The 25,694-nt window shown below is 48.4% G+C and overlaps 1 protein-coding gene across 6 annotated transcripts; it reads right to left on the minus strand.

Moving 5' to 3' along the window:
* Positions 1 to 25,405, minus strand: tex10 (testis expressed 10). Of its 6 annotated transcripts, none has more exons than XM_064339800.1 (16): positions 25,292 to 25,405; positions 24,457 to 24,692; positions 23,616 to 24,130; positions 21,411 to 21,620; positions 20,875 to 21,121; positions 19,985 to 20,097; positions 19,326 to 19,582; positions 18,876 to 19,014; positions 17,228 to 17,397; positions 14,188 to 14,365; positions 7,822 to 7,910; positions 6,982 to 7,115; positions 2,944 to 3,024; positions 1,954 to 2,132; positions 1,346 to 1,556; positions 1 to 836 (listed from the first exon to the last, which is right to left on the minus strand). In XM_064339800.1, exons 2-16 carry the CDS (start codon positions 24,634 to 24,636, stop codon positions 726 to 728), a joined length of 2,814 nt encoding a protein of 937 aa, XP_064195870.1. In that variant the 5' UTR covers positions 24,637 to 24,692; positions 25,292 to 25,405; the 3' UTR covers positions 1 to 725. The 6 variants fall into 6 exon arrangements, with proteins under 6 accessions (XP_064195870.1, XP_064195905.1, XP_064195886.1 ...); XM_064339835.1 differs by having other exon boundaries at positions 24,457 to 24,646; positions 25,292 to 25,374; XM_064339816.1 differs by having other exon boundaries at positions 24,457 to 24,646; positions 25,221 to 25,369.
* Positions 25,406 to 25,694: the final 289 nt, after the last annotated feature.

Here is a 25,694-nt window from a genome sequence, read left to right on the forward strand (position 1 = left end):
TTTATAATTTGATGCATTTTATTGTAAAAAGTTTTTTTTTTCAGGCTATTTTCAGTTATACAACTGAGTAACTCCCTTATATAGAGGCAAAAAAATAAAAAAGGACTCCTTGATAGAGGGGGGGTGGCGGGTTTGTTGGGTGGTCCAATGTATGTCTAGAAGTGGGGGGGGGGGGGGCTGGGGTGTCCAAATTCTCAGGCATTAACTGGGCTGCTGTTCCACAGAGGTGATGGGCTGAGTTTTCCATTTGGTAGGGGAAATGGGGAGTGCGGGGTGTGTTGGGTTGCAGTTTCGTAGAGTCGTCGGGGGAGTGGTTTGGTTGGACCTGGTTACTGCTTGGTAGAAGAATTGGAGGATGTGTTGGCTTGGTCTCATTTACTGTTGGGTAGAGGAGTCAGGGGAAGGGTTGGCTTGGGTTGGGTTACAGTTGGGTAGAGGGATCGGAGGATGTGTTGGCTTGGTCTCATTTACTGTTGGGTAGAGGGGTCGGGGGAAGGGTTGGGTTGGACTGGGTTACAGTTGGGTAGAGGGATCGGAGGATGTGTTGGCTTGGTCTCATTTACTGTTGGGTAGAGGGGTCGGGGGAAGGGTTGGGTTGGACTGGGTTAGAGGTTGGGTAGAAGTGACTGGGGGAAGGGTTTGGTTGGACTGGGTTAGAGGTTTGGTAGAAGTGACTGGGGAAAGGGTTAGATTTGATTGGGTGATGGTGTAGGTGACAGCGGGTGTCAGTATATGTCACGGAGCCCCAGGTTGCCGCGGTGTGTGGACAGAGTGACGCTGTAGCAGTACAGCAGGTCAGACAGCCACTGCTCTTGTGCCTCACCCTGACAGTAGCGCTGGAAGGACAGAAGAGGACAGGCAGTCAGTACAGAGCCAACCCACAGCACAGCCAGGCACATATAACACATCTCTATAAACTGCTCACACTTGTGGAGGACAGTTATGAAGATATAATAAATGTAGTTTGCTGGTTGAATCAGGCAGCTTTAAGTGTCCTGCAGGAACGAAAGACTGTGGACACTACAGCCGTCTCAACACCAGCCTTGAGAATCCCAGAGTTAGGATCTCCTAGACAAGAGGGTGTCCAGTCTTACCTGATCGCCACAAATCATGACCTGGACTGAAGACCAAGATTAATACCTCAGCAAAACCTTGCACCTGCAGCCACTGATAAGACTGGGCCCCCCTGACGTAAACAACATTAGCTAGCCCAGAAATGCATGCAAGTGGCAGTATCTCTCAAAAAATTCTACAAAGAGAACAATGGAAGATTAAGTCCAAAGCTTGAAAGTGTTTTAGGAGCTCCGGACTCCAACTCCCATCAGCCCCCGTGCAACTTCCGTACCGTCAGGTCCTGGATGATGTGCTGCAGGAGGGCGGCGTTGGCCGGCATGTGGTTGCGGAGCTGGCTCTGCCGCAGCAGGAAGGACAGCATCTGAGCCAGCTGGGAGAACTCCTCCTCGCACAGGTCCGACACGTGCAGCGACTGCAGCACCAGCCGCAGCAGCCGGGGGACGCCGCTGAGTGCCGCCAGGCACACGGCCCTCACCGTCTCGCTGCCAGGGAACAGGACAAGGCTCTCGTCAGCACAGAACAGAGCGGCTACATAGGAACAGTGCCTCGAAAGAGCGCCTGGCTTTGTTCTGGGCCTTGAGTCTCAAATGGCTCCTCTTGCTCCCCAGTGGCAAGCATTCTTACTGATGAATGTTCTGAAATGGGTTGGGATAGGGCGGTGGGGTCTCGCGCACAGGCTTGGGTTACAGTGATAAAGGCACAATGTCACAAAAAACATTTCACAGGCTAACAGGCAAAACAAGACCTTGGGCTTAAGTTTGTTTTGCTAGCACTTGTGAAAGCTTCTCTGGGCCTTCGCAAAATAAATGCAGCCAAAGACTTCGCTGGCCTTTGGAGATGAAGCTGCAGGTGTGAGCACTGGTGCATTGTGGGAGTTACCCCTTTTCGCTGTTCTCAGGGACGCCCTGCTCCTGCTCCAGCAGGCTAAGCAGGCTCAGGCAGCAGTCACTAAGGAAACGCAGCAGGACTTCGTTGGGCAGGAAGGACAGGTCCAGCAGGCAGGACACCACCCGCAGCAGGGCTGCAGCCGTACTGTCTGGCACCACCTGCAGACAGGTCTGCACCAGGAGACCACAGACAGGGAGAATGGGGTATGGACAGGTACAAATCTTTATTAGTTACGTCACTTATGTATTTCACCTTTTTCATCTCCACTAAGAATGCTTATGGCTAAAATGTCAGGATTTTTATGAATTTGATAAAAAATCACATCCTGTTTGTTCACGGGGTGGGGGGTTAGTGACTACACAGTCAGAAAGAAAGCAGCCCTGACTGGAAAGTGAGGGTTCCTTAGTCCTAAAATGGGAGGGAGCTACTGTGTGCTGACAATAAGCCAATGAGAAGACATCCCTTCAAAACACTGGTTCAAGGCAGAGTCATTGAAAGTACATGATGGTTTCAGCTTTTTCAGATTCACAATGACTTGAAACCAGATGAAGAAATTTTCTTTTGTCTGCTTCTAAATTGGCCAAAAACCTTAATCCAAGTTGAATAAACCAAAAGCGATAAAACGATCATCTGAATATGCCACACAGAACTTTTTCCACAGAATATTTAACATTATAATATTACTACTACTGGTGGTTTTATAACATTGTACATACAGATTGAATCATTGGCATGATATTCAATTAAATATTAAAAAAAAAAAAAAAACTGCTGCAGTCCTTACAGCAAAATAGTCACTAACCAAACGATTTTCTTTCCTCCAAATGATATTCTTCATCTAACTGACCTAGCATAACCTTCGTTTGCCTTTGACATTAATGATAAATTGCTTAGGCAAAACCTGTACACCCAATAAACCCTGCTGATCCAAACAGCCTGCACGCTATGCTAATGCTAGCAGCAGAAACGCAGTGCACTCACCAGGTTCTTGCAGATGGCGTTCTGCAGCACATCGAAACACTGGGACCGGGCGCCCACGTTCTCCAGACAGTGACACACTTCCTGTGAGGTGAGAGAGACGTTGGCATTTCACTCACGTTGCCCAGACGTACAGTCAACCACTGCCGAGGGGCCAAAGTGGCAGCAGATGAAAGGAGTCACTGCACTGAACTGTACTATCTTAGGTCAACGCTTAGGTCAACGCTTAGGTCAACGGTTGTTCTGCAAAAAGCTGCGTCTCAGTTAGCATCCCTTTACAGCCAGGGTGATTATATCTGAAAAGGCAACGGGATGCGTCAGTATTAAAGCACCCCGATTAAACAGCTAAGTAGCTAGTGATGTCAGAGCCCGAGAGATTGCACAAGATAATCTGAGGAATATCAGACAAGATTAAAATAAAACTGATTCGGTCGCAGATGCGCACGGGTCAAATTACCATGAGCACGTGGAGAGGGGTCACGCTACGTATCTAGGTCTCCACGTAGACACTGGTGGGAGGAAAAGTGGATGATGGAAGACAGTGCTGCCAGTGAGCGGAGTAGTACTTATGGACAAAAGGAGTCCACAGACAGGCCCTGTTCCCCTACAGAGCTGAAAGCGGTGGCCGAGCCCGTCTCATCACTGCTGTGGTCTGCAGCCTTAAAGGGTTAATCCCTGGCCTTGGGAGTGTGTGGCAATAATTGGACTTGACACTCTGCAAATTAGGCGCAGGCAGAGTTCCCCCCCCCCCCCCCAAACCCCTACCCCCCAACGATATTTTATGAGCACAAACAATAAATAAGTCTGTGCGTGCGTGTGGTAACGAGGTTGAAATCAAATTACAATAATGGCATTACTTTCGGATTGGATTACAGAACAAATGAAAGGACGCGCACATGCCATTCAATTTGCCTTTTATTATTAGCCATTGACGGCCATTAATCAAGGGGAACGAGATTAAAGGAGGATTAGAAAAGCCTCAAATTATTATCTCCTGATTGGTAATAACAAGTTGTACCCCCCACCACCCCCACCCTTCAGTAGCGGTGTTGAAGAGCCTGATGTTAGCACATTTCCTCTGACTCTTCAGATTGAATTCAAACCACCCATTTAGGAGCAGTCGGCCAAAAACTGTTTGTTTATCCAATAATTATTTTCTGTTCTGGGGACTTCACAGGGCCTGATTTACTAAGACCTTTGGCACGTGCAAAACAGGAACTTTTTTAAGGCACTTTTTTAATACAAGTTTGTGTTTTTTTCCTTCCAGCCAGCTAGACACAGGGCTCAAGTCGCCAACTTTGGGCCTGATTTACAAAGACATTTAGCAACATGTAAAAACAAACAACACGACCAATGATTGGTACAAAGCAAATACCACGACCAATCATTGGTCATGTTATTGGTTTTGTGTGTGCCAAACGGTTTTACACGTGCTAATGGTCTTAGTAAATCAGGCCCAAAGTTGGTGACTTGAGCCCAACGTGTAGCTGGCTGGAAGAGGGGGGAAAAAAAAAAAAAACTGGTGCATTTCTATTACTGGGGAAGAGCCATCCGCCAATGCAAGCACAAAGCACATTATCAACACACTATGAGATCACTGCAGTCTACAAACAGTTTTCTGCAGTCTCTTAAGATGCTCCAAAGAGGTAGAAGCACCAAGACGTTCACCTCACCTCATCAACTAGCCGTCATAGAGCTCAAACCCCCCCACCATCCCACCATCACCGCCCAAGAGGTGACCCTTTTATCCCCTTAATAATCCAGGCAACACTCCAAGCGTCCTTCAAGGCCAAGCAGAACCTGCATCTGAAACCCACCAAATCTCATACAGACTTAGATGTCAGGGTTTTCCGTTACCCTTTCTTCCTTTCACTGAAACCTCAGACGCCCACTTGAAGGTTTCAAAACTTCTGGGAGTCTGAAGAGCTTTTCTTCCAACTTTCCTTCATTAATTTCCGTTCCTATCACATATTTCCAAGAGAAGGTGGGAGCGGACGGGGCCACAAACCTGCACCTGCTGGCATTCTAACAGTGAAACAATATCGTCTCATTAGCGGAATTAGAGCCGACGCCGTTCGTCCTTTAATGGCTGCCCGGCGCACGCCTCCCATCCCTCTCCTCGCCCGCCACTGATTGACTTGGACGTTGGAAATGAAAAACTCAAAAAAAAAAAACTTGAGCTTTAATTGTGGTGTGAAATTAGTGATCTTTCTTTTTACATTATCATTTCTTGTTGACCTCCCCTCCCCCAGGGCCTGGTTTTGTTCTCGTTTTAATTTCCGTGGAAAAATGTCAGGCCCAAATCATTTCCACCAGCGCTCGTTAGCATTTATCACTTTCCACAGGCGCCTTGATAACCGGGCGCGGAAGGCCTCGCCGCGTTATTGCAAGCGGAGCGCACCTCGACGTGCGCCCTGATAAAATTTCAACTCCCGGCATCACTCTCGCTCCTCAAAATGTCTGGAGTCGGCGACCAGAGGGAAGGGCGGGCGGTGTGCCGTGAATACGAACTCGAGCTTCGGCTCCGCTCTGGTCCTGGACAGGCACAACAGGGCTGCGGGAGTTGCAGTTGGGACTGTGTCTGCTGGCTGTAGGGTCAACGGCAACGTGCAAGCTGAAACACCCCTAACCTACTGAGTGGGCAGTACATTTTCTTCTGAAATGAAGCCATGTAAAACCATGTAAAATACCGTTTTTGAAAAAAGCAGTGCGAGGGCATAAGTCAAGTTAGATTTGAATGCCCTGGCACGTGTGGCCACACGTCTTATGGCCACTTAAACCGAATAAATAATCGGCCAGTGAATAATCTTCCCTCCCTCTCCTCTGTCTTGGTGTCTGTCCCTATACCCGTCAGGGTGGACCATGAGCAATGGTGGAGGAATGTGGCAGTACTCCCATCACAAGGGGGATGCTATCTTGCCAGTGCCCCCCCCCCCCACCAGGTTGGAAAAGGGCTGGGGAGAGAGTCTTAGCCTTGTTGATGTGAAGCAATTAAGCCAAAGTGCGTCTGATTAATTTGTTTGCTAATTAAGCATCAGTGCTAGTTGGGGGGCCTCCGCCTGGTATCAGCCACTGGGGAAGTCGATGCCATGACACCCCCCCCCACCCCCCCAATTCTTCAACCCATGGGGCAGCCGGCTGGGTGATCTAGCCCATTCTGCTGCAGTGAACAGTATCAATGGCACGGTTCAGTCAGCACCAGCTGAGCGGGCTGGTTTCAGAACATGCAGACGTCTGCAGCGGGCCTGAAGGTGGAACAGAGGATGATAAACCTCTGGTGCCAGGGAACCAGTGTCAGACACACCCACAATCTTACCTGGCAAAGGGCACACCTGATTTGCAGTCGATGCGCCAGAATGCTAACCAATACACTTCAAAAAAAAAAAAAATTATTTTAAACTAAAAAGGAAGCCTTCTTTTGCCCAATATGGAATCTCCCCTCAAGTCACCATCCAGCCTGCGCACACCGAACGCACTGCAGCCGAAGCCCGCTAAGGCCTCAGAAGCAGCGCTAGCCAGGGATCGTCTCACACTCTGCGCTCCACGCGGTATTACAGGAGCGCTCGCCAGGGATCGTTTCACACTCTGCGCTCCACGCGGTATTGCAGGAGCGCTCGCCAGGGATCGTTTCACACTCTGCGCTCCACGCGGTATTGCAGGAGCGCTCGCCAGGGATCGTTTCACACTCTGCGCTCGCCACCGAAGGACAGCCGTCTCGCGCTGCTTAGAACCGGCCCCCGGCCACTTTGTGCGTCGTCTACGGCGTGAACGAAATTCATTTACAGGTTTCTCGCAAAAAGTTCAGTGATGAATCTCTGGGGAAAGCGTTTAGTTGGGAAGTAGCAGGCAAGCGATTTGACAGCACTCGAGTCCCTTTGGTACCGGTTCCTCTCGCAAGCAGAAGACGAGACAGAGGAGCTAACAGAGAAGCGAAAACACAGTGATAAAGAAATGCTAAAGGGAAATGAAAAAGCAGGGATGGGGGGGAGAGGGGAGGAGCGTTATGAGGGGGCCGCGCGGTTCGGGGGGGGGCATACCCACCTCCACTATGACCCAGTGGTGGCTGAACTGCTCCTGCTGGGTGGGGTACACGCTGAGGGGCGAGAGGGGCGACGGAGGCAGCGCTATATCCTCGCCGGCGTGCTGAAGGGCCGCCAGCTTCTCCGAGGAGAACCCTGCGGACCGGAACCCACAGCCAGAACCTCCTCATCAGGGCAACACCTTACAGGCTTCATTCTAACTGCTCAGACTGTGCACTGAGTTTACATTATGTGTGTAAGCCACAACAGTGTTGAAGTACACTATATGACCAGGAGTATCTGGACACCCCTCGGTCTGGGGCTGTTTTGGGCTAGGCCCCTTAGTTCCAGTGAAGGCAAATCTTAATGCATTGATATTTTAGACAATTCTGTGCTTCCAACTTTGGGGCAACAGTTTGGGGAAGGCCCTTTCCTGTTTCAGCACGACAATGTTCCCAGGCACACAGTGAGGTCCATATAGAAATTTTTTTGTCAAGATCGGTGTGGAAAAACTTCACTGGCGTGCACAGAGCCCTGACCTCAACCCCATCCAACACCTTTGGGATCAATTGGAAAGACATTAGGGATGTCAGGCATCAAATCAGTGCCTGACATCCCTAATGCTCTTCTGGCTGAATGTAAGCAAATCCCTGCAGCAATGCTCCAGCATCTAGTTTAAAGCCTTCCCAGAAGAGTGGAGGATGTTATGGCAGCAACGGGTGGACCTACCCATATGAATGCCCAGATGTCCACACTTTTGGCTATGTAGTGTATCTTTAGTATACTGCAGTTGATCCTAAAACTCACAGACGGGGGGCTTATTGGGCCGTTGCCACGGCAGTGCACCTGCTGGGGTACTCACCTGTGAGTGTGGAGAAGAGGAAGCTGAAGTAATCCACATCGCTCACGGCCACTTCCTGTCTCCCAGCTGACCAGCCACAGAGAGAGGATCTGCAACGTAGTGAGCAAGATGCAAGACCTTTAGCGAAATACAATGTCCATCTGTCCCACATGCTGCACACTTTTCTCACCATTCTTAAAAAAAAAAGTTTGCATTGCAAGTCTCTCTGGAGAAAAGTGTCTACTAAATGCCATTAAATTTAAATGGAATTTTCCTTTAGAAATTGACCTTTAGACCCTTGACACTTTTAAAATGTGCTGCGTGTCAGGAGAGGAAAATATAACCCCTCAAACTCATTTTTTCACATGGATTTGGTTATAACCAAATTTTCACAAAAATACTGAGGATGTTGAAGATGCATGCAATGGCCATTCTGAAAGCTGATTTTCAATATTAAATATAATCAATAGAAACATGTAAAATCATTCATAGAAATGCCACATCTTTAAAATACAAGTTGCCCTTTTGCTTTAACAAAGATATGTTGGTCAAAAGCTCTGAGACAGCACTAAATACCAGTTAGGATGTGAAGTCTTTAAAAAACAAAATGGTCACATATTGAAAGCATACAAATGAAAATAATGTAGAGTGATGCTTTTAATATTCAAACTGTTACTGACAGAGTCATCAGGGTCATTTTGAGCCAGTAAAAATTCCAGTAATATCTGACACGGTTTTACTGAAACCAGCTTTTAAACGGTACAGGTTACGCAAGCTGACACGTAGCCCAAGGGCCGAGGGCGAAGAACGACGAGAAGCGGAAACAAACCTGATCGCGGCGCAGCAGAAAATGCCGCGCGTCGGCAAAACGGGCCCTCGGAGCCGACGTCACACCGCGAAAACGGACGCGCGAAAGAAAAGCGGGGGATTAGCGGGAAAGGGAGAGGCCCCAGTCCCAGCCTCCGTCTACAGGGATGGAGGGGGCACGGCTGCGTCAGTCGCGTCGAGGGCCCCGCCCCTTTTCCCCTCGGCCCCGCCCACTACTGCCACGGCCGCTCAAATCGCACGCGCTCGTCCGGCTCCCGCCCCCCCCGGTGCGCGGGTCGCGCCGCCACGCTTCGCCGCTGATCCGCTCTCAGATTACACGGCGACGGATCTGTTAATGTCAGCCTAAATATACACGCTCACTTCCTCCCAGTGCAGGATCACCATTTCAGGGTGTCCAGCTACGAGCGGGAAACCACCAGGTGTGACCACTTCCTCCGGGGCTTGCATCGGCTCACGCACACGCACACTCAAAATAACAGCATAAGATCTGCTGGTGAGATCAAAGATATTACGCACAATCTTTGCATGCGGCCAAACATGATTATGCTGCCATGTCCTTTCCTCCAAGTTCGAAAACTATTCGAAAATCTTTTTTTTTTTTTTCAAGTTCAAACCTAAATTTGAGGATTCGAATATTAGTTTTGGATCCCGCGTTTTTGATTCCGCGTTGTGTAATTAACTTAAATATACAGGCTTTAATTTTCATACGCCGAATCATGTTCATGCACGCAAAGTTCATTTCCTGTGCTAAGGTTACTTCTCCTCTGTCACAAAAATATTGAAAACTAACGATAAAAATGGCAGTAGCATCGGAGGAGTTGGTCCCACTTAGCTGGTAGTAGAAGCACTGTTTGCAAATTTTTCGGCTTCTTGGCCATAAATGGCGTCAAGGACAAGATGTTTCCTTACTGTTCTGAAGATTTTGATAAAATTGGATGATGAAAGAAGTTAAACAAACTAAACGGAGTAAGTAATTTATGTTGTTTTAGGCTACAGGTATTAGCCGTTTGAATAGTTTTTGTGTTAAGAAATAAACAGGGATTTCCTATAAACAATGATTTCCCTATTATTGTGATTAATAAATGCGTTGTGGCAAATTACATCCACGAGAAAGTGCTTTATTCATTTGCGCATTAGGCTATAGAAACTGCAGGGGGCTCATTTATAAAATGAACTTGCGTGCATACGTCAAGTGAAGACCTGACGTAGAGCCACAACCGTTTCCACGGTCAAATCGAGTCATGTTGAAATTTTATAAAGCACTACTTTGATTTTTTTTATAATTGACTCACTTGAACGCTAACTAATTGCAAAAGCTAGTATTCGAACTCAATTTCATGGCACTTTTGACAGCCTTACTTTCCTCATATCTCTTTTAAGCAATACTGGCTTGGCACACTGCTGCTCTGTTCCACTGAAAACAGAATTCACGACTCTGGAAAACTGAAGCTGGTATAGGAAACGTAGAGATTAAGAAGTAGTTGAGTAGTCTTTGCAGTGGGATTATTAAAAGGGGACAGGGCAGGGAAGGGGGAGGGTGAGATGGGCAAATGGGGACGCCCCTCTTCTCGTGACACCCAACACTCACACAACTGGGTCACAGGCCTCAACGGGGAAAAAAGGATTTTTTACATAAAGTTTTCTAACTTTTTTTTGGCTGTAATGGAGAACATGGTCTGTGGGTGTGTTTATATAAGGGTCCGCGGGACACGTGCAGGTTGGCTGGTATCTGCTCGCATCCCGTCAGTGCCCAGCCTCCCAAAGGCTCCTTTGTGCTTTCAGAAAGGCCCTCTTTCATGCCCCACTGCCCGCCGTCCCCTCCCCCACACACCCCCCTGCCCCTAAACCTGGTTTGAATAACAGTGGCCCAATGAGAACCCCCCCCCACCGCCACCCCATCACCACCAGAAAGCCCCCGAAGCTTCCGCCAGCACCACAGTCAGCCGAACGCCTCAGAGTTACGCAGAGAGGGGCGTACACAGTCACATCACACACGCTGACCGCTGGCCAGGCCCGCGGGAGCCAGGGCTGAAGGGCAGAACATCCTGAGCCCTGTGCGCCAGCCCAGTGGACCTCTGCCCCCTGCCCACGCAGCTACGCCGCTCTTCCCTGTTCTGATGAGCCCGCTTTCACCACTGGAAGGAACTTTGCTCTTCAGGATGGCCCATTCAGAAAACCTAAGGAAGAGCTTCCTCGACCTTTCTGCAGCCAGCCAATGGGGTTCAAGCAACTGAATGATCACTCCTCCTCTTAACCAAATAAACCCAGCCACGCAGAGAAACTTGTTCATCTACGCAGAAAGACAATGTCTTAAACACATTGGAGCCTCTGAGGAACTTTATTCTGAAGGTGAAAAATAGGCGTTTTCGACAGAGAAAGTGGCAAGGGCATTCCAAACCTGAGACTTGCACTGCCCTTTACAAAACAAGGCTTTGACGGAGTCTCACAGCTGGAATCAGATCCAGCACTCAGTCCACCACACTGAACTTTTTGTCTTGGGTAATTTCAAAGCCCTCGTGTGTTCAAAACATCCCATTAAACAAACGGATGAGAACATTAACTCAATAGGATACAACATTTAATGCACTACAACGTAGTAGTACGGACTGCCCTGTCTGCTTTCTTTGCAGAACGAATGTTCTCCCCTCCTCACAGCACATGCATGGAGAAAACTGCATACTGAGAGAACAGCAGGACCAACACTGCACTCTATTGGCCATTTGTGAGTACTGCAGCCTTGCGGGCGTCACTTGCCTACAGGCTCGCAAGAAGCTGAGGAATTCGCTGAACGCGGGTTCTTTGTCATTTGTGACCTCAGGCCACCGGCTGTATCACTGATATTGGTCTGGATCAAAGCGATTACCCAGAAGGCCGGGGTCACACTCCGTACCACGAACATCAAAAGGATCCGAGACCGCAGACCGGGCGCGTGAAAGATTTCGAGTCGTGCGGTCCAAAATGAGAGGCTACAGGGGACTCCGCTGAATGACCGCAACTGTGGCAGTGCAAAGGAACCGCAGTGTAACACAGAGACGCAGTGTAAGACCCGGTCATCCCTCTTCATCACACACACACGCGCTCACAGCGCACACGCGCAATCCTCACGCACGCGACCTACAGCCTCAGGCTCCCATCATGCACTGGGCTGAGCAAACGCACGCGCTGTCAATCAAAGTCAGTCTCGCGGACCTGAAGAATGGACGCGCGTGGGAGGGCAGCTTTTCACTCTACGCTTGCAGGAAAGCGTTAATATCATTTTTATATGGCTAATTTGTCATATAAAATAAGCATTTTTTTTAATGAGTGCACCTGCACACCAGCTGTGATCCCTTTTTCTGACCGCGACGGTCTCTGCTTTCTTCCTGTCTGAGGAAAACAAAACAAAGCAAGGTGCTCTGTCCGTTCTCTGGTAAAAAAGGCAATAATTCCGCTTGAACAATTCAATTCCGTCAGTTCAACCAACTCAAGTTCCTAATACATTTGTGCGCGCGCACACACACACACACACACACACGCCACACATTCAACCCTAAATTCTTACACTACGGGAGGGTGAGCTGTAATAGACTTGTCTGGTGTGCATGAGGCCCGCAACGCGGCAAAATCAATGGCCCAGCTGGCGCTCCGCCTGCCGGATCGATACGGGCTCTTTCTCCCGCTCCGCTCCGCTCGGAGGTAAGCCGGCATCGCCGCGGACTTCCCACGCAACGTGAGCCCGCGTCCGGAGCAAACAGACTGCGCAGACTCCTACACGGGGGCCCACAGAGGAGGCCGAAGAAGCATGAAACGATCCCCCCTGCAACAAGCGCCAGCGCTGGAATCAATGGGAGACTTTTGGCAGCGCAAAGAAAGATGAGGGGGTTTTAAAACACCATGAAAACGTCAGGGCTGGTTAGAGTGGCCTGAACTTTCGGCTGCCCCGAGTGGGCGCTTTGTCGAGGGCCATTACGGCTCAACAAGTGCGTCCAGTCACAGCCTAATGGGAGAAAGTGGACAACAAGGGCCCGCGCGCGGCTCGGCATTGATCCCACGCCACGGCCCTCGCCGCTCCCTGATTGGGCCAAATTGTTTGATTCCATTAGCAAGGAAAACTCGCCGGCTCCCGTCTCCGCTCGGTAACCGGGGACGACAGGCGCTCTCCGGAACGCTCCAGACAGCCGGGTGTGCGCTGCGCGAGGCCGGGCCACGGGGCCCGCTGCAGAGAGCCTTTCCACCAATCGGACGGAAGCCTCGGCTCCTCCTGATTTTACGGTCACTTTATCACTTACAAAAGTGAAGTCTCTTTTTTTTTTTATTTTATAAACACTTATTTTCAGACCAGACCATCGTAGCACAGCTTACAGGAACTTTTAAAGGAACGGGAAAAAAGAATAAAATGCTGAAACAATAGCTGCGATTGTGATAATCGCATTTGAAATATTTTATCATTTTCATTTTGTACCGTAATTTAAATTTTTTGCAAACATTTTGTGATAGCATTTTTTGCTAATTTAACATGTCACAATTATTCAGTATACCTCAAATCATACAGCCATCTGGGTTAGGGGGCAATTGCTGAAAATTAGCCTTACATAAACATAGATCAATTTTGCCATTCAACAAAACAGTAAATTATTATTAGTCTAGAAAAATACATCTTACATAAAATATATCAGCAAAAAGTACTTCTGTGTGTCGCGTGTTACATATATGTTAAATAACATTTGTGTGAGTTGCTCTGGATCTGCTAAATGCCTGCAATGCAATGTAATATAAAATATTAAAAACTGTGAATCTCCAATAGAATATAATTTTGTTCTCAAGCGGTGCGTTTTTGGACAATATTGCTCATCAGGGGGATCTAGACTGTGGGGTTAATCTACACTGTGGGGTTAGTCTAGACTGTGGGGTTAATCTACACTGTGGGGTTAGTCTAGACTGTGGGGTTAATCTACACTGTGGGGTTAGTCTAGACTGTGGGGTCAGTCTAGACTGTGGGGTTAGTCTAGACTGTGGGGTTAATCTAGACTGTGGGGTTAGTCTAGATTGTGGGGTCAGTCTACACTGTAGGGTTAATCTTCTCTGTGGGGTTAGTCTAGGCTGTGAGTTAGTCTAGACTGTGAGGTTAATCTACACTGTGGGGTTAGTCTAGACTGTGAGGTTAATCTACACTGTGGGGTTAGTCTAGACTGTGAGGTTAATCTACACTGTGGGGTTAGTCTAGACTGTGGGGTCAGTCTAGACTGTGAGGTTAATCTACACTGTGGGGTTAGTCTACACTGTGGGGTTAGTCTAGACTGTGGGGTCAGTCTAGACTGTGAGGTTAATCTTCACTGTGGGTTTAGTCTACACTGTGGGGTCAGTCTACACTGTGGGGTCAGTCTACACTGTGGGGTTAAGGAGGGCACGGCTGGGTGGGGGTGCTCTCTGGCGATCAGTGGGCGTTTCTGGCCTTGTCAGCGGGCGGAGCGGGACGGGGCAGGGTGGGGCGGAGCGGGACAGGGTGGGGCGGGGCGGGGCAGGGTGGGGTGGGGCAGGGTGGGGTGGGGCGGGGCGGAGCAGGGCGAGCGGGGCGGGTACCTGAGGTGCACGAGTCGGATGAGCGCGGCGGCCAGCGTGGCAGAGACCCTCCCCGTGGTGCAGCAGCGGCTGAGGCAGGACAGCAGCTCCGGGGGCAGCAGGGGCAGGAAGTACACCAGCTCCATCAGCCGCTGCTGCGACTCCACGGGCAACAGCACCACACTGCCCTCCTGTGGATCTGCAGAGGCATGACATCTCAGACACCCATGCAAGACTAGAGATCCCAAATCTATTCATCCCCCGCCCCCCCAAAGTCAATACAATCATTCATGGCTGACCTTAAAAGTCTGGGTAATTTAACACATAGTATTTAACACACTGCTACACTAAAATGTTCCAAAATTCTTATTCCTTTATATTATGGATGTATACAACACATGCAGCCATTTAGACCAATATAAAAATGTAATAATTAGTGACTACCATGTGATAAATGGTGTAACTCCAACAAGATGTATTTATTTTTTCAAATTTAAAAGTAATCTATGGGACTCCATCAAGGGCCTCCAGATGTCCTTGATCACATGTTTGGGAATCTCTGACAATAACAGATGCTGGAGAACCTTGATGTTAATTATGGCAGTTAACCCAGACAGGGTACTGAGACTGAGAAAGCACGGCTTTGAGATTCACTGAATTAGCTACACATCTACAATATGAGAATTATAGAAGGACAGCACACAATGCATGAACATAATGAGCAATATAAGAAATCATAAGGAGCTCATTTCCATAAACATATTCCTCTTGGCCAAGATCGTCTGACACAATGTTGTACGTTTATTTTCTAAACAAACACAGATTGCTGGTCATTTCAGGTTTCGCCTGCACTTTATCATGGAAACTTCTAAGCATTGCCCAAGAAATCAAGAAAATGCAATAATTGTATTTACCCGAAGAAAATTTAAACACAAATTAAAAAATAAAGCCAGCAGAGCTCACGGAACAGTCAGAATTAAATTAAACCTTGAACACAACACCCTCAAACAAGAGAGAGCATTCTTCAGCGCAGGAGCCGTAGCTACCCCCCCGTTCCTGCATCTGTAGGTCCAGTCTAGCCGCGATTACAGAGGCGCGCGTAGGAACATTAATAGGGACACAGCTCCCCCTGCTGGCCACACCACTGCTGCAGATTAAAAGCTTGGATGGAGAATGAGACCCAGGGCTACTCCTCATCCCGCCCACAGAGCCCCCCCCCGTTCCCCCCCATTTTAACGATCACAGATAGAGACAAATTACCCGCTTACGCACTTTGCTGATGTCACAGCCCGGCAGACAAAAGGCATCTTGTGATGGCTGAAAGGCGAGCTCTCCAGTGCACTTATCACGGCGCTTTCCAGCCCCCCCCCCCCCCTCGCCTCTCTGTCCGCCAGGCCATCTGCTCGGTGCGCGGGGCGCGCCGGAGGTTGCGTAAGCGGGGGACGCGCGAGGTGAGGGCCGAAATCCAGGGCCGTCTGCGTTACCGGCTCCGCGCCGCTGCTGGTGTTTAACGTGGGGCCCCCGGTGTCCCTCTGTAACACCCCCCCCCCCCCCTCTAAACGAGCCCCCCCACACAACCCATCACTCTCTCCCCTGACCTTCTCTCTCCCCCCCCCCCCCGCCCCATTCTCGCTCTCTGCCAAGAATACAGCCTCGGGCAGTTCAAAACTCAGAGGTTTGTGGGTGGGGCGCGTGAAAGACTTTGAGTCGTGCGGTCCAAATCCCAGACCTACTCTGGGACTGGATTGATTACGCTGCAGAGTTCTCTGAACAAGACAGTGCCTCTTAGTCAAACCGTACTTTCCTCTGACGAAGACCAAGCATTCCCCGTTCATCTGATACCCCACTCCAGAAACCCCCTTCCAGAAACCCCCCATACAACACGCAGATCAACTTATTTTTTACTCAAGTGGCAAAGACAAGGAAACATTCCACATTTGCTAAAACCCAGGATGAACTGTTTTATCTCAAAGGCTCACTGTTTATTTTAGGAATAGGGGATTGTCAAGTTTTTATAACTTGCTTGCACTTCAGTGAACAAATTTGTTTTTCAAGTCCAAGCAAACTGTATCTAAACAAATTTGTGGGAATCTCCACAAACTGCAGAAGCAACCATGGTTCCTGAAACCATGATTCTCTGAAATACATTGAAAAAACACCACCCATTTGTATTGTGATGAAACAGTACCAACCAGCAAACACTCCCTACACTTACTCTGGGGTATTACTCTTATTCAGCTGGACAAATACGCATTCAGGCAAAATAACGAGTCAATGGTATTACGGCATCCCACCACCACCAAAAAATGGACGGGTTATACCATAAGAAAACTAATGTAAAACACAACACAGATGGGGTGAAAGACAGATTACAAGAGACTAAAAGACCAAACCAAGACATCTGGTCACCAGCCTACCTCAGAGTTTTATGGCTCCTCTGAGGACTGATTGGTATAAATGAGAGAATCCCAGATTTCACTTCTTCAGTTTCACTTCACTTGAAGGGCCAAGATATATGGCACCAATGCAACATATATCACAACTCTGCTTCCTCAATTGAATAGATGAAACAAAGTCCAGGAAACTACGCATGAGCGGACAGCGGGGATCGCAATTTGCTGCCCCCTACTGGATGAAACCACATGATAAATGGCCCACATTGTAATGCCCATATTAGAGTCTCATCTCTGTGCATGTAATTCACTACAATATTGTCCTCATAGGCAACATGTGGCTTGACTGTGGCAAAAAGCACTGCACATACTGTAAAGCTGATGCATCCTATATGTCCAATGTCTGTGAGTCAAAACTGGCAAAGGGGGGGGTACATTGGGAGGGTTTTGAATTACTTAGTATTCAGGAAGGAATTGTCGCCCTACACATTTAAAAAAAAACCTCTGGAATTTATCAGATCCTCAGACTACTCCAAAAGTAGTGAAACAAGCAGGATTCAACAAGCAAAAATGATTAGCATCACTGGTGGTGTGTTCAGGCTAAATGAGCTTCCCACAGTGAAGGTTTGAACCTTGGCTGAAGGGGAATTCTGGGGACTGTGTCTTACCATAGAGTCTGCAGGCGTGCGTCTGAAGGCTCTGCAGCAGGTCCTTGTTCTTCCACGCGGCTGCAGCCTGGACAGTCTGCAGCAGCTGCGCAGACAGGTGGGGGTTCCGTGAGCCCAGCTGCACCAGCTGCAGGGGCAGGGACGCCAGCCAGCGAGAGAGAACCTTACTCCTGCAGGGAGGGAGGGGTTAGGGAACAGCATCACACCCCCGGTACACAGCATTAGGGGAGGAGGAGACAAGGAGAATGTGTGGTAAGAGGACAGCATAACAGAGGAGAGATATGGGCGTGGCAGAGGGGCAATATGGGCGTGGCAGAGGAGATATATAGGTGTGGCAGAGGGGGGATATGGGCGTGGCAGAGGGGACATATGGGCATGGCAGAGAGGGGATCTGGGCGTGGCAGAGGGGAGATATGGGCGTGCCAGAGGGAGATATGGGCGTGCCAGAGGGGGGATATGGGCGTGGCAGAGGGGAGATATGGGCGTGCCGGGGGGGATATGGCGTGGCAGAGGGGAGATATGGGCGTGGCAGAGGGGGATATGGGCGTGCCATAGGGGGATATGGGCGTGCCATAGGGGGGATAGGGGCGTGGCAGAGGAGGGATAGGGGTGTGGCATAGGGGGGATATGGGCGTGGCAGAGGGGGATATGGGCATGGCAGGGGGGGATGGGGCGTGGCAGAGGGGGGATATGGGCGTGGCAGAAAGGAGAGGGGTGATATGGGCGTGCCAGAGGGGGGATATGGGCATGGCAGAGGGGAGAGGGGAGATATGGGCGTGGCAGAGGGGAGATATGGGCGTGGCAGAGGGGGATATGGGCGTGGCAGAGGGAGATATGGGCGTGGCAGAGGGGAGGTATGGGCGTGGCAGAGGGAGGTATGGGCGTGGCAGAGGGGGGATATGGGTGTGGCAGAGGGGGACATGGGCGTGCCAGGGGGGATATGGGCGTGGCAGAGGGAGGGTATGGGCGTGGCAGAGGGGGGATATGGGCGTGGCAGAGGGGGATATGGGCGTGGCAGAGGGGGGATATGGGCGTGGCAGAGGGGGATATGGGCGTGGCAGAGGGGAGGTATGGGCGTGGCAGAGGGGGGATATGGGCGTGCCATAGGGGGGATAGGGGCGTGGCAGAGGGGGGATATGGCGTGGCAGAGGAGGGATAGGGGTGTGGCATAGGGGGATATGGGCGTGGCAGAGGGGGGATATGGGCATGGCAGAGGGGGATGGGGCGTGGCAGAGGGGGGATATGGGCGTGGCAGAAAGGAGAGGGGTGATATGGGCGTGCCAGAGGGGGATATGGGCATGGCAGAGGGGGATGGGGCGTGGCAGAGGGGGGATATGGGCGTGGCAGAGGGGAGAGGGGGGATATGGGCGTGGCAGAGGGGAGATATGGGCGTGGCAGAGGGGAGAGGGGAGATATGGGCGTGGCAGAGGGGAGATATGGGCATGCCAGAGGGGGATATGGGCGTGGTAGAGGGGAGATATGGGCGTGGCAGAGGGGGGGTATGGGCGTGGCAGAGGGGAGGTATGGGCGTGGCAGAGGGGGGATATGGGTGTGGCAGAGGGGGGACATGGGCGTGCCAGGGGGGGATATGGGCGTGGCAGAGGGAGGGTATGGGCGTGGCAGAGGGGGGATATGGGCGTGGCAGTACCTGGCTATGTGAGGCTGGGCCTGGTGCTCCTGCAGGTAGAGGCGGCTGAAGAAGCGCAGCAGCAGCATTCTGACGGGCAGGGTCAGGTTCCTCTGCTGGTACTGCACATGCACCGCCTGCAGGAGCTCCTCTGTCACCGCTGACAACACACAGATCACACGGGAAATACACACCATTACACTCACATACCGAGGGACAGACTGGCCGATGGTACAGAATGGAACAACAGGGTTCACAACAGCAGATATGGGGAATTACTTAAATACCTTGCCAAAAACCAACACAAATTGAGCAGTTTCAGTATTACATTACAGGCACTTAGCAGACGCTCTTATCCAGAGCGACTTACACAACTTCTTACACAGCATTTACATTGTATCCAATTATACAGCAGGATATATTCTAAAGCAATGCAGGTTAAGTACCTTGCTCAAGGGTACAACGCCTCACCTCTGCTCCTGTGGGTGAGCACCAGCCTCCACACCACCTCCAGCAGGGCAGCCAGGTGCTTGGAGCTCAGCTTGACGCCGCTGGACAGGGTCTCCCTAACGAAGGCCCTGATGGGCCCCAGCCACTCGGCGTCCTCCCCGCCCTGCGGCCTGGAGCTCAGGGACACCATCACCTGGCACAGCGTGACGTTGAGCGCCAGGGGCTCCACCGCGGCCCCGCCCGCCCCCGGCGCCTGCTGCTGCTGCTGCTGCTTGGCCCTGCGCACAGAGGACCCCAGCTGCGTTAGCCGTGAGGCGTTTCTGTCTTTCGCGAGCCTAACCTAGGATTCCACAGACTCACCACATATCCAGCTCCCTGTTCTCACCAGTTACATTTACTGTCCATTTCATATAAATATTCACGAAGGATTGTGATTGAGGACACTAACTGCTGAACTGGTCATTGTGGCCTTGGGTGTGCCTTGTCCATTACTGTCATAACTCTAATAAGGTACTTGAAACTCCTGTTATCTACTAGAACATTCTGTGGTTAAGAAAGAAGACTGGAGAACTGCAGAAGTAGAGGCACTCGGCTCTAGAATCTGTGCCCGACCCCCACCCCTTTGCTGCTTGTTACAGGTCCTCCTACGCCAGCCTCAACCCCCTCAGCCCCGCCCTCACCTCTTCATCTCCCCCTTCTTCTTGTGTTTCGCCACCTCCAGCAGACCATAGGGGAAGTTCTTCATGAAATGGTGCTTGAAGTCATTTAAGTATGAGCTGCGGAACCAGGCATCCTAGAAGGCAATGGGAGAGCAGGAGAGACATTAGAACACGAGCTCACAAGACTCAAAGAACTAGGGTACAAGGGTTCAAAAAAAACAACTCTACGTTATACCTGAACACAAGCTTCAGCATGTTATGAGGGTATGGAGTACAAAAACAGCTGAAAATACTGATGAAAATCTCAAAACCGAATTTAGTTCAGTTAACCCTGGTACTGTTTTCATACTTGTAGCTTATTTTTAAAAATATTTAATCAGATGAAGCTATATTACAAAGTACATAGCATGTTATGATACAGAAAGAGGCGAATAATAACACATTTGAAAATACTGGTGGATGTTTTACAGAAATTAATAACTTTTCCTCACAACTGTGTGCTTTGCACAGCAAAATATTACTAAAACGTTGCAAATATATTATCTTGTAGCATTTTAATTATAAAATCACAACAATGTATGAATGCATTTTTTAAATGTAATTTCACCTGTAACTTGAATAATTCCAACCTTGTGACACTTTAGTTCTTTTGTAACATAACAATGCTCATTTACAGATGGACTGCTAAAAACAAAGAAAATTAATATACCTTTTCCCTACAAGTTTCAACCTGTAAAAGGAACCAAATTAGTGAAATGACCCCAATAAACAGCTGTTACTGCTCTGTAGATTATATATCTGCTTAACAACCATGAACACTTCCTCTCAGGGGTTGCTGGGCAGTACAATCTTCCAGGCTACAGTTTGACTGAAACATAAACACCCTGTTGCTGCATTTGCGTCACACTTACCAAGTCGTCCTTTTGGTGGCGCTCTGGAGTAAGGCGACGCAGCAGCTGCAGGATGGTCAGGACCTGGTACATGAGGGACATCGACTCGGGGGCGAGCAGGTGGGTACTGTCCGTTTTTCCCTGTTCACTCGTCGAGGCCTCCACCCACACCTCCAGCAGCAAGGGCACTAACGTTGCAGCAAAACCCCTAACGGTCTCCACGGAAATCAGCCCTTCTGCAACTCCAGCCCCAGGCTCTGTTTCAGGCCTACAACACACACAGAACTGTACATTCAGATGCAAAATTTGGCACATTATAGAACAATTACAAAGCAAATAAATCTCCACTGATCTTTAGTAGAATTAAAGATCTTCTGTAGACCGTAGAATGAACATGCTACACTTTCTGTTGAAAATAAAGTGATTGCTTTTGACAAAGAAACAGAACTGCAACAGCAGTATGTTCTTAAGAGATATTTTCTCTTTAGTGGCACGAATTGAGATATTTTAAAAGAACACGGTTAAATCAGCTCTAAGCCTGCACTCTGCAGTTGTACCTGAGCCGGAATTTGGACACAACAGCTGGCTGGGCCCCGGAGTTCTCGTACACCAGAAGACCGCCTTTCTGCAGTGTGTGCTCCTCCCAAGTGACCTCCAGGGGAGTGACAGAGCCACGCCCTTTATCTTCCCTGTCCAGGAAGTCCCCAAGGGACCCCTTCTCCTCCGCTGGCCTCTCCTCCACCACCGCCTGGAGGAAGCCCCCCAACCTGAGGGCAGACACCTGATGAGTTTGTTGCAAAACTGCTTGACAGGGTGAATATAAATGAATATGCACGAGTTAAATGTTAAGTATTGGGTCAGTTGTAGCAGATTTGCCATTTTTCCTCTGTACTAATCATATCTGTATCAAATTATATTTGTATCAAATCATATCATCTTGAAGGATCATATCATAGAGTCATGATATGATCCTTCAAGATGATCAACCAAGCTTTTACCACTGCCTCCGTCCGTTGCTGTGTGTTTGCAGGGGTTTCAGTCTTTAATTTCCTTTAGAGCATGTGAAAAGCATGTTCAGTGGGGTGTATATCTTTGACTGACTGAGCCATATCTAACACTTCCACCTGTTCATCCTGATAGGCTCCTTGGTTGAGATTGCCGTGTGTTGTGGGTTGTCTTGCTGCATGATAAACTTCTGTCCAATGAGTCAGGTGGCATTCCTCTGAATACTGCCGCACAATATGACGCTGTACAATTCAGCTGTCATTCTGTTGCTGCCAAAACTGGTTGTACCATCAATAAAGACTGCTGCCCTGGTTCCAGATGCAGCCATACAGGCCCAAGCCATCACACTGCCTCCACCATGCTTGACAGATGAAGTAGCATGCTGAGGGTCCAGAGTAGTTCCTCTCTTTCCGCACACCTTCACCTTTCCATCACTCTGGTAAAGATTTGTTTTTGTCTCATCTGTCCATAAGCCTTTCAGTTCTTAATGCTGATGAGAGGTTTACATGTACTAGAGTAGCCTCTGTAATTTGCCTCCCTGTCTTCTGTGCACAGTGTCCTGCAAATACTTTCACCCCAATTTATGGAGATAATTAGCAATTTCTTGAGCTGACAATGTAATAATCACCCTGTCATCACTAATTGACTTCTTTTCTTTCATCCTCACAACAGCTTCCTTGGTTGTCATACTGAGTTCTCTGCCTGTCATCTGTAGTTTTCTTGTCTTGTATCTTTTAACTTAAAAAGTAGACGCTACAAATGTTTCCAAAGGATATAACCCATTCCCAATGACATTCACAGCTTTTCAAGTATAAATACAGTAAATATGGTACACCTGTGCAATTTCAAGCAGCTGATGTCCATTCCTCCCAAAACTTACACTGACATGTAGAAGGGGGACTTTAATGTCTATTTTTTTTAAACCACATGAAATGAATGTAGACATTCTGAATTTTGTCACAGAGTAATTGCTTGATTTGAAATGAAAATATGATTAATACAGAGGAAAAACAACCAATTTGCCACAATTCTCACAACACTTTAGCATTTAACTGTATACAGTACATGTTATGTGGGTACTGTTCTGGCATACCCACCAAAACAAGGCCAATATAAAACACTGTTCCATGTTTAAAGAAAAGCTAAGTACATGCATTACATCATGAATTTTTAACAAATCATGCTTAAAAGAGAAACCACAAAAATGGCAGTTCATTAATTAAAATACACCAGATGCCATCAAGGTACGATGACTGCATGCAACTCAAAACTCAAAGCCCAAAGAACGTAAGGGGCTTGTGAGAGGCGGAGTCTGGAGTTTTAAAAAGGAAAAACAACAGTTCAAAAATAATATTTAAGATATATATTTAAATGAATTGATAAATAAGAAGTACTACTACAACTACTAGTACTACTACTAATAATACTACTACTACTAATAATAATAATAATAGTAATAATAATAATAATAATAATAATAATAATAATAATAATAATAAATTGTTTGTAATATAGATTTTGAAATTGTGATTATCATAAGTCCAATTAACATCTAACTCTTGAAAGAAAATTATAAACATATACAATTTTTTAACAATTGATTAACATCCCTATCATGAAGAGTCATTGTATGTTGTGATAAATATCTATCATTACAACAGTTTACAACAGAAGAGATGTCTTGTGTCATGTACCGTGTGTCAATAAGCCACAGTTATTATATTTATCATATAATGGAGATGACATGTTTTATGTACCTTGTGAGTACAGTGAGCCTCCACTGCTGGGCTGTGACGGCGCGGCCAGGAGTGACGGACAGGGCATAGCTCCCCGCCTTCCGGTCCTCGCCCCCCTTTCCCGTCGGAGACAGGCGGCGCTGGGAGATGAGCTCCAGGAAGTTCCTGAGGAGGACAGTGCAGCGGGCGGAGAGCAGGGCGGGGTAATGCTCGAGCAGGACATCCAGCACCCGCAGGGCGTCCTGCTGGATGCCCTCCACGATGTGCGTCATGGCGCAGGTGAGGTGGGCGCTGAGGAGGGGGAAGAAGGGCGCCACCCGCTCGGCCGGCACGCACTGGGCCACGAAGCGGAGGAGGCGCACGGCGGCCGCGCGGACCGTGGCGTCCTTGTCTGTGAAGACGGCGGCCACCTCGCTCAGCACGCTCGACAGGTGCTGGTCCAGGAGGTGGGGGTGGAGGGACAGCAGCTCCCGCAGACCAACCAGCGCCCCCTGCTTCACTCCACCACTGTAGTGGTGCAGCTGGGACAGGAGATCCTAAAAGACACACACCAGCAGACACTTAATGGAAGTCACTCTACGAGTAGTGCCAGTGCTCGACACTGTTGTCTCATATATCCAAGGAAAAATGTGAACTGAATATAAGTCTTTAGGACAACAAACTCCCTGAACCAGCTTTATTTATTCAGCCTAAAGCTGAATTGCTATGAACTTTGACAATGCATCTATACAATCTTTATATAAATTACACACTGGTAGCAGTAATTTTAACACCACTGCTGAGAAAAATTTGCAGATATCTGCTATGGATAAACCGCCATAAACACAGGTCCATAACAGCTCGTAACTTGCTAGAGTGATACCTTTATGTTGAGGTGCCGATGAGTGGTAGGTCCAGTACCATCCGTCTTTAGTTGCTCCGGCAGACGTACGCCTTTAGTCCTGAAGTTGACGTCCGTTGCATTATCAGCTTTGGGCTTCCTTTTGCCAACCTTAAGTTTGACTTTCTGAAAATCGTCCTGCCTTTTCCTCTTCTTAGTCATGTTTAGCTATCTGTGGTAGGAAACAACGTTATCGTGGCGACGATTACTTTTTGCACCTGAAATTGATACAACAACAGAATGATTAGGGATCGAGAAACAGCACTCATAATATGATGAACTTACAGCCATTACATATTTTACTATATCTAACGAGTAGGTATGGTTCAAATCTCGCGAATTTGTCAAATTAAATGTTAGTCGACGTACGTTAACTTCTTCCATCGCCATCAAAACATGAGTTAATCTCAACCAAGGTTTATCAGTATCTTGTAAAACCTCAACACACGTCTTGTCATATCGAGTACAGACTAGAATTTACGATAACCAAATTTGTTAGTTGCCATAATCATCAGACGGTATAGGCACGCATATAACTAATAAGGCACGTCTACTGGCTTTATTCCTGTCCTCTTAAAAACCCAAAGTACGCACAAAAAACAAACAGGCTGCAAGCACGCAGGCTAGCTAGCTAGCCACGTCAAGCTAACGTATGTCACACTAACGTACCGTGGCTACACAGGCTAAAACCGATCTTCAAGATAGCATGCCAAAATTCTTCATATATTAGCAAAATGTTCGCTTACGTTATCTGGATAACTAGCTATATACCAAATCCAAGAGTGTATGTTGCACCGCTTTCCATAAACCCACCTACCTATGCGCGTGCTTGTTACACAGGATCCATGGAGCTCCGATGATGGGAGGGATTGAGTTTTCGCGTTTGCCCATTCTTCTGTGAGTTATAAATCGAGTAAAAGAGCATATCGCCATCTGCTGACCGGGAGTGGGGACCAAAAATGCCACCCTGTTAAAATAAGTTCAATTAATGAGAGATTTATCTTTAAAGGGTATTTCTGTCTGAAGAACTATCAGGAATCGTATGCATCCCCAAAACAATAATTTGACAGATTAATAAGTGTATATTAAATGTATAAATAAATGTATTATTTCATTTGAAGAAACAAACCCCATTATTTGAATAAAAATGTACTGTGTGACTCGTATTATCAATGTGGATATACGTTTCCTAGATTTTGACATTTCTAATATGATTCTTA

The sequence above is a fragment of the Anguilla rostrata genome, chromosome 1 (genome assembly GCF_018555375.3).
Source record: "Anguilla rostrata isolate EN2019 chromosome 1, ASM1855537v3, whole genome shotgun sequence".
In the NCBI taxonomy this organism is placed as follows: Eukaryota; Metazoa; Chordata; class Actinopteri; order Anguilliformes; family Anguillidae; genus Anguilla; species Anguilla rostrata.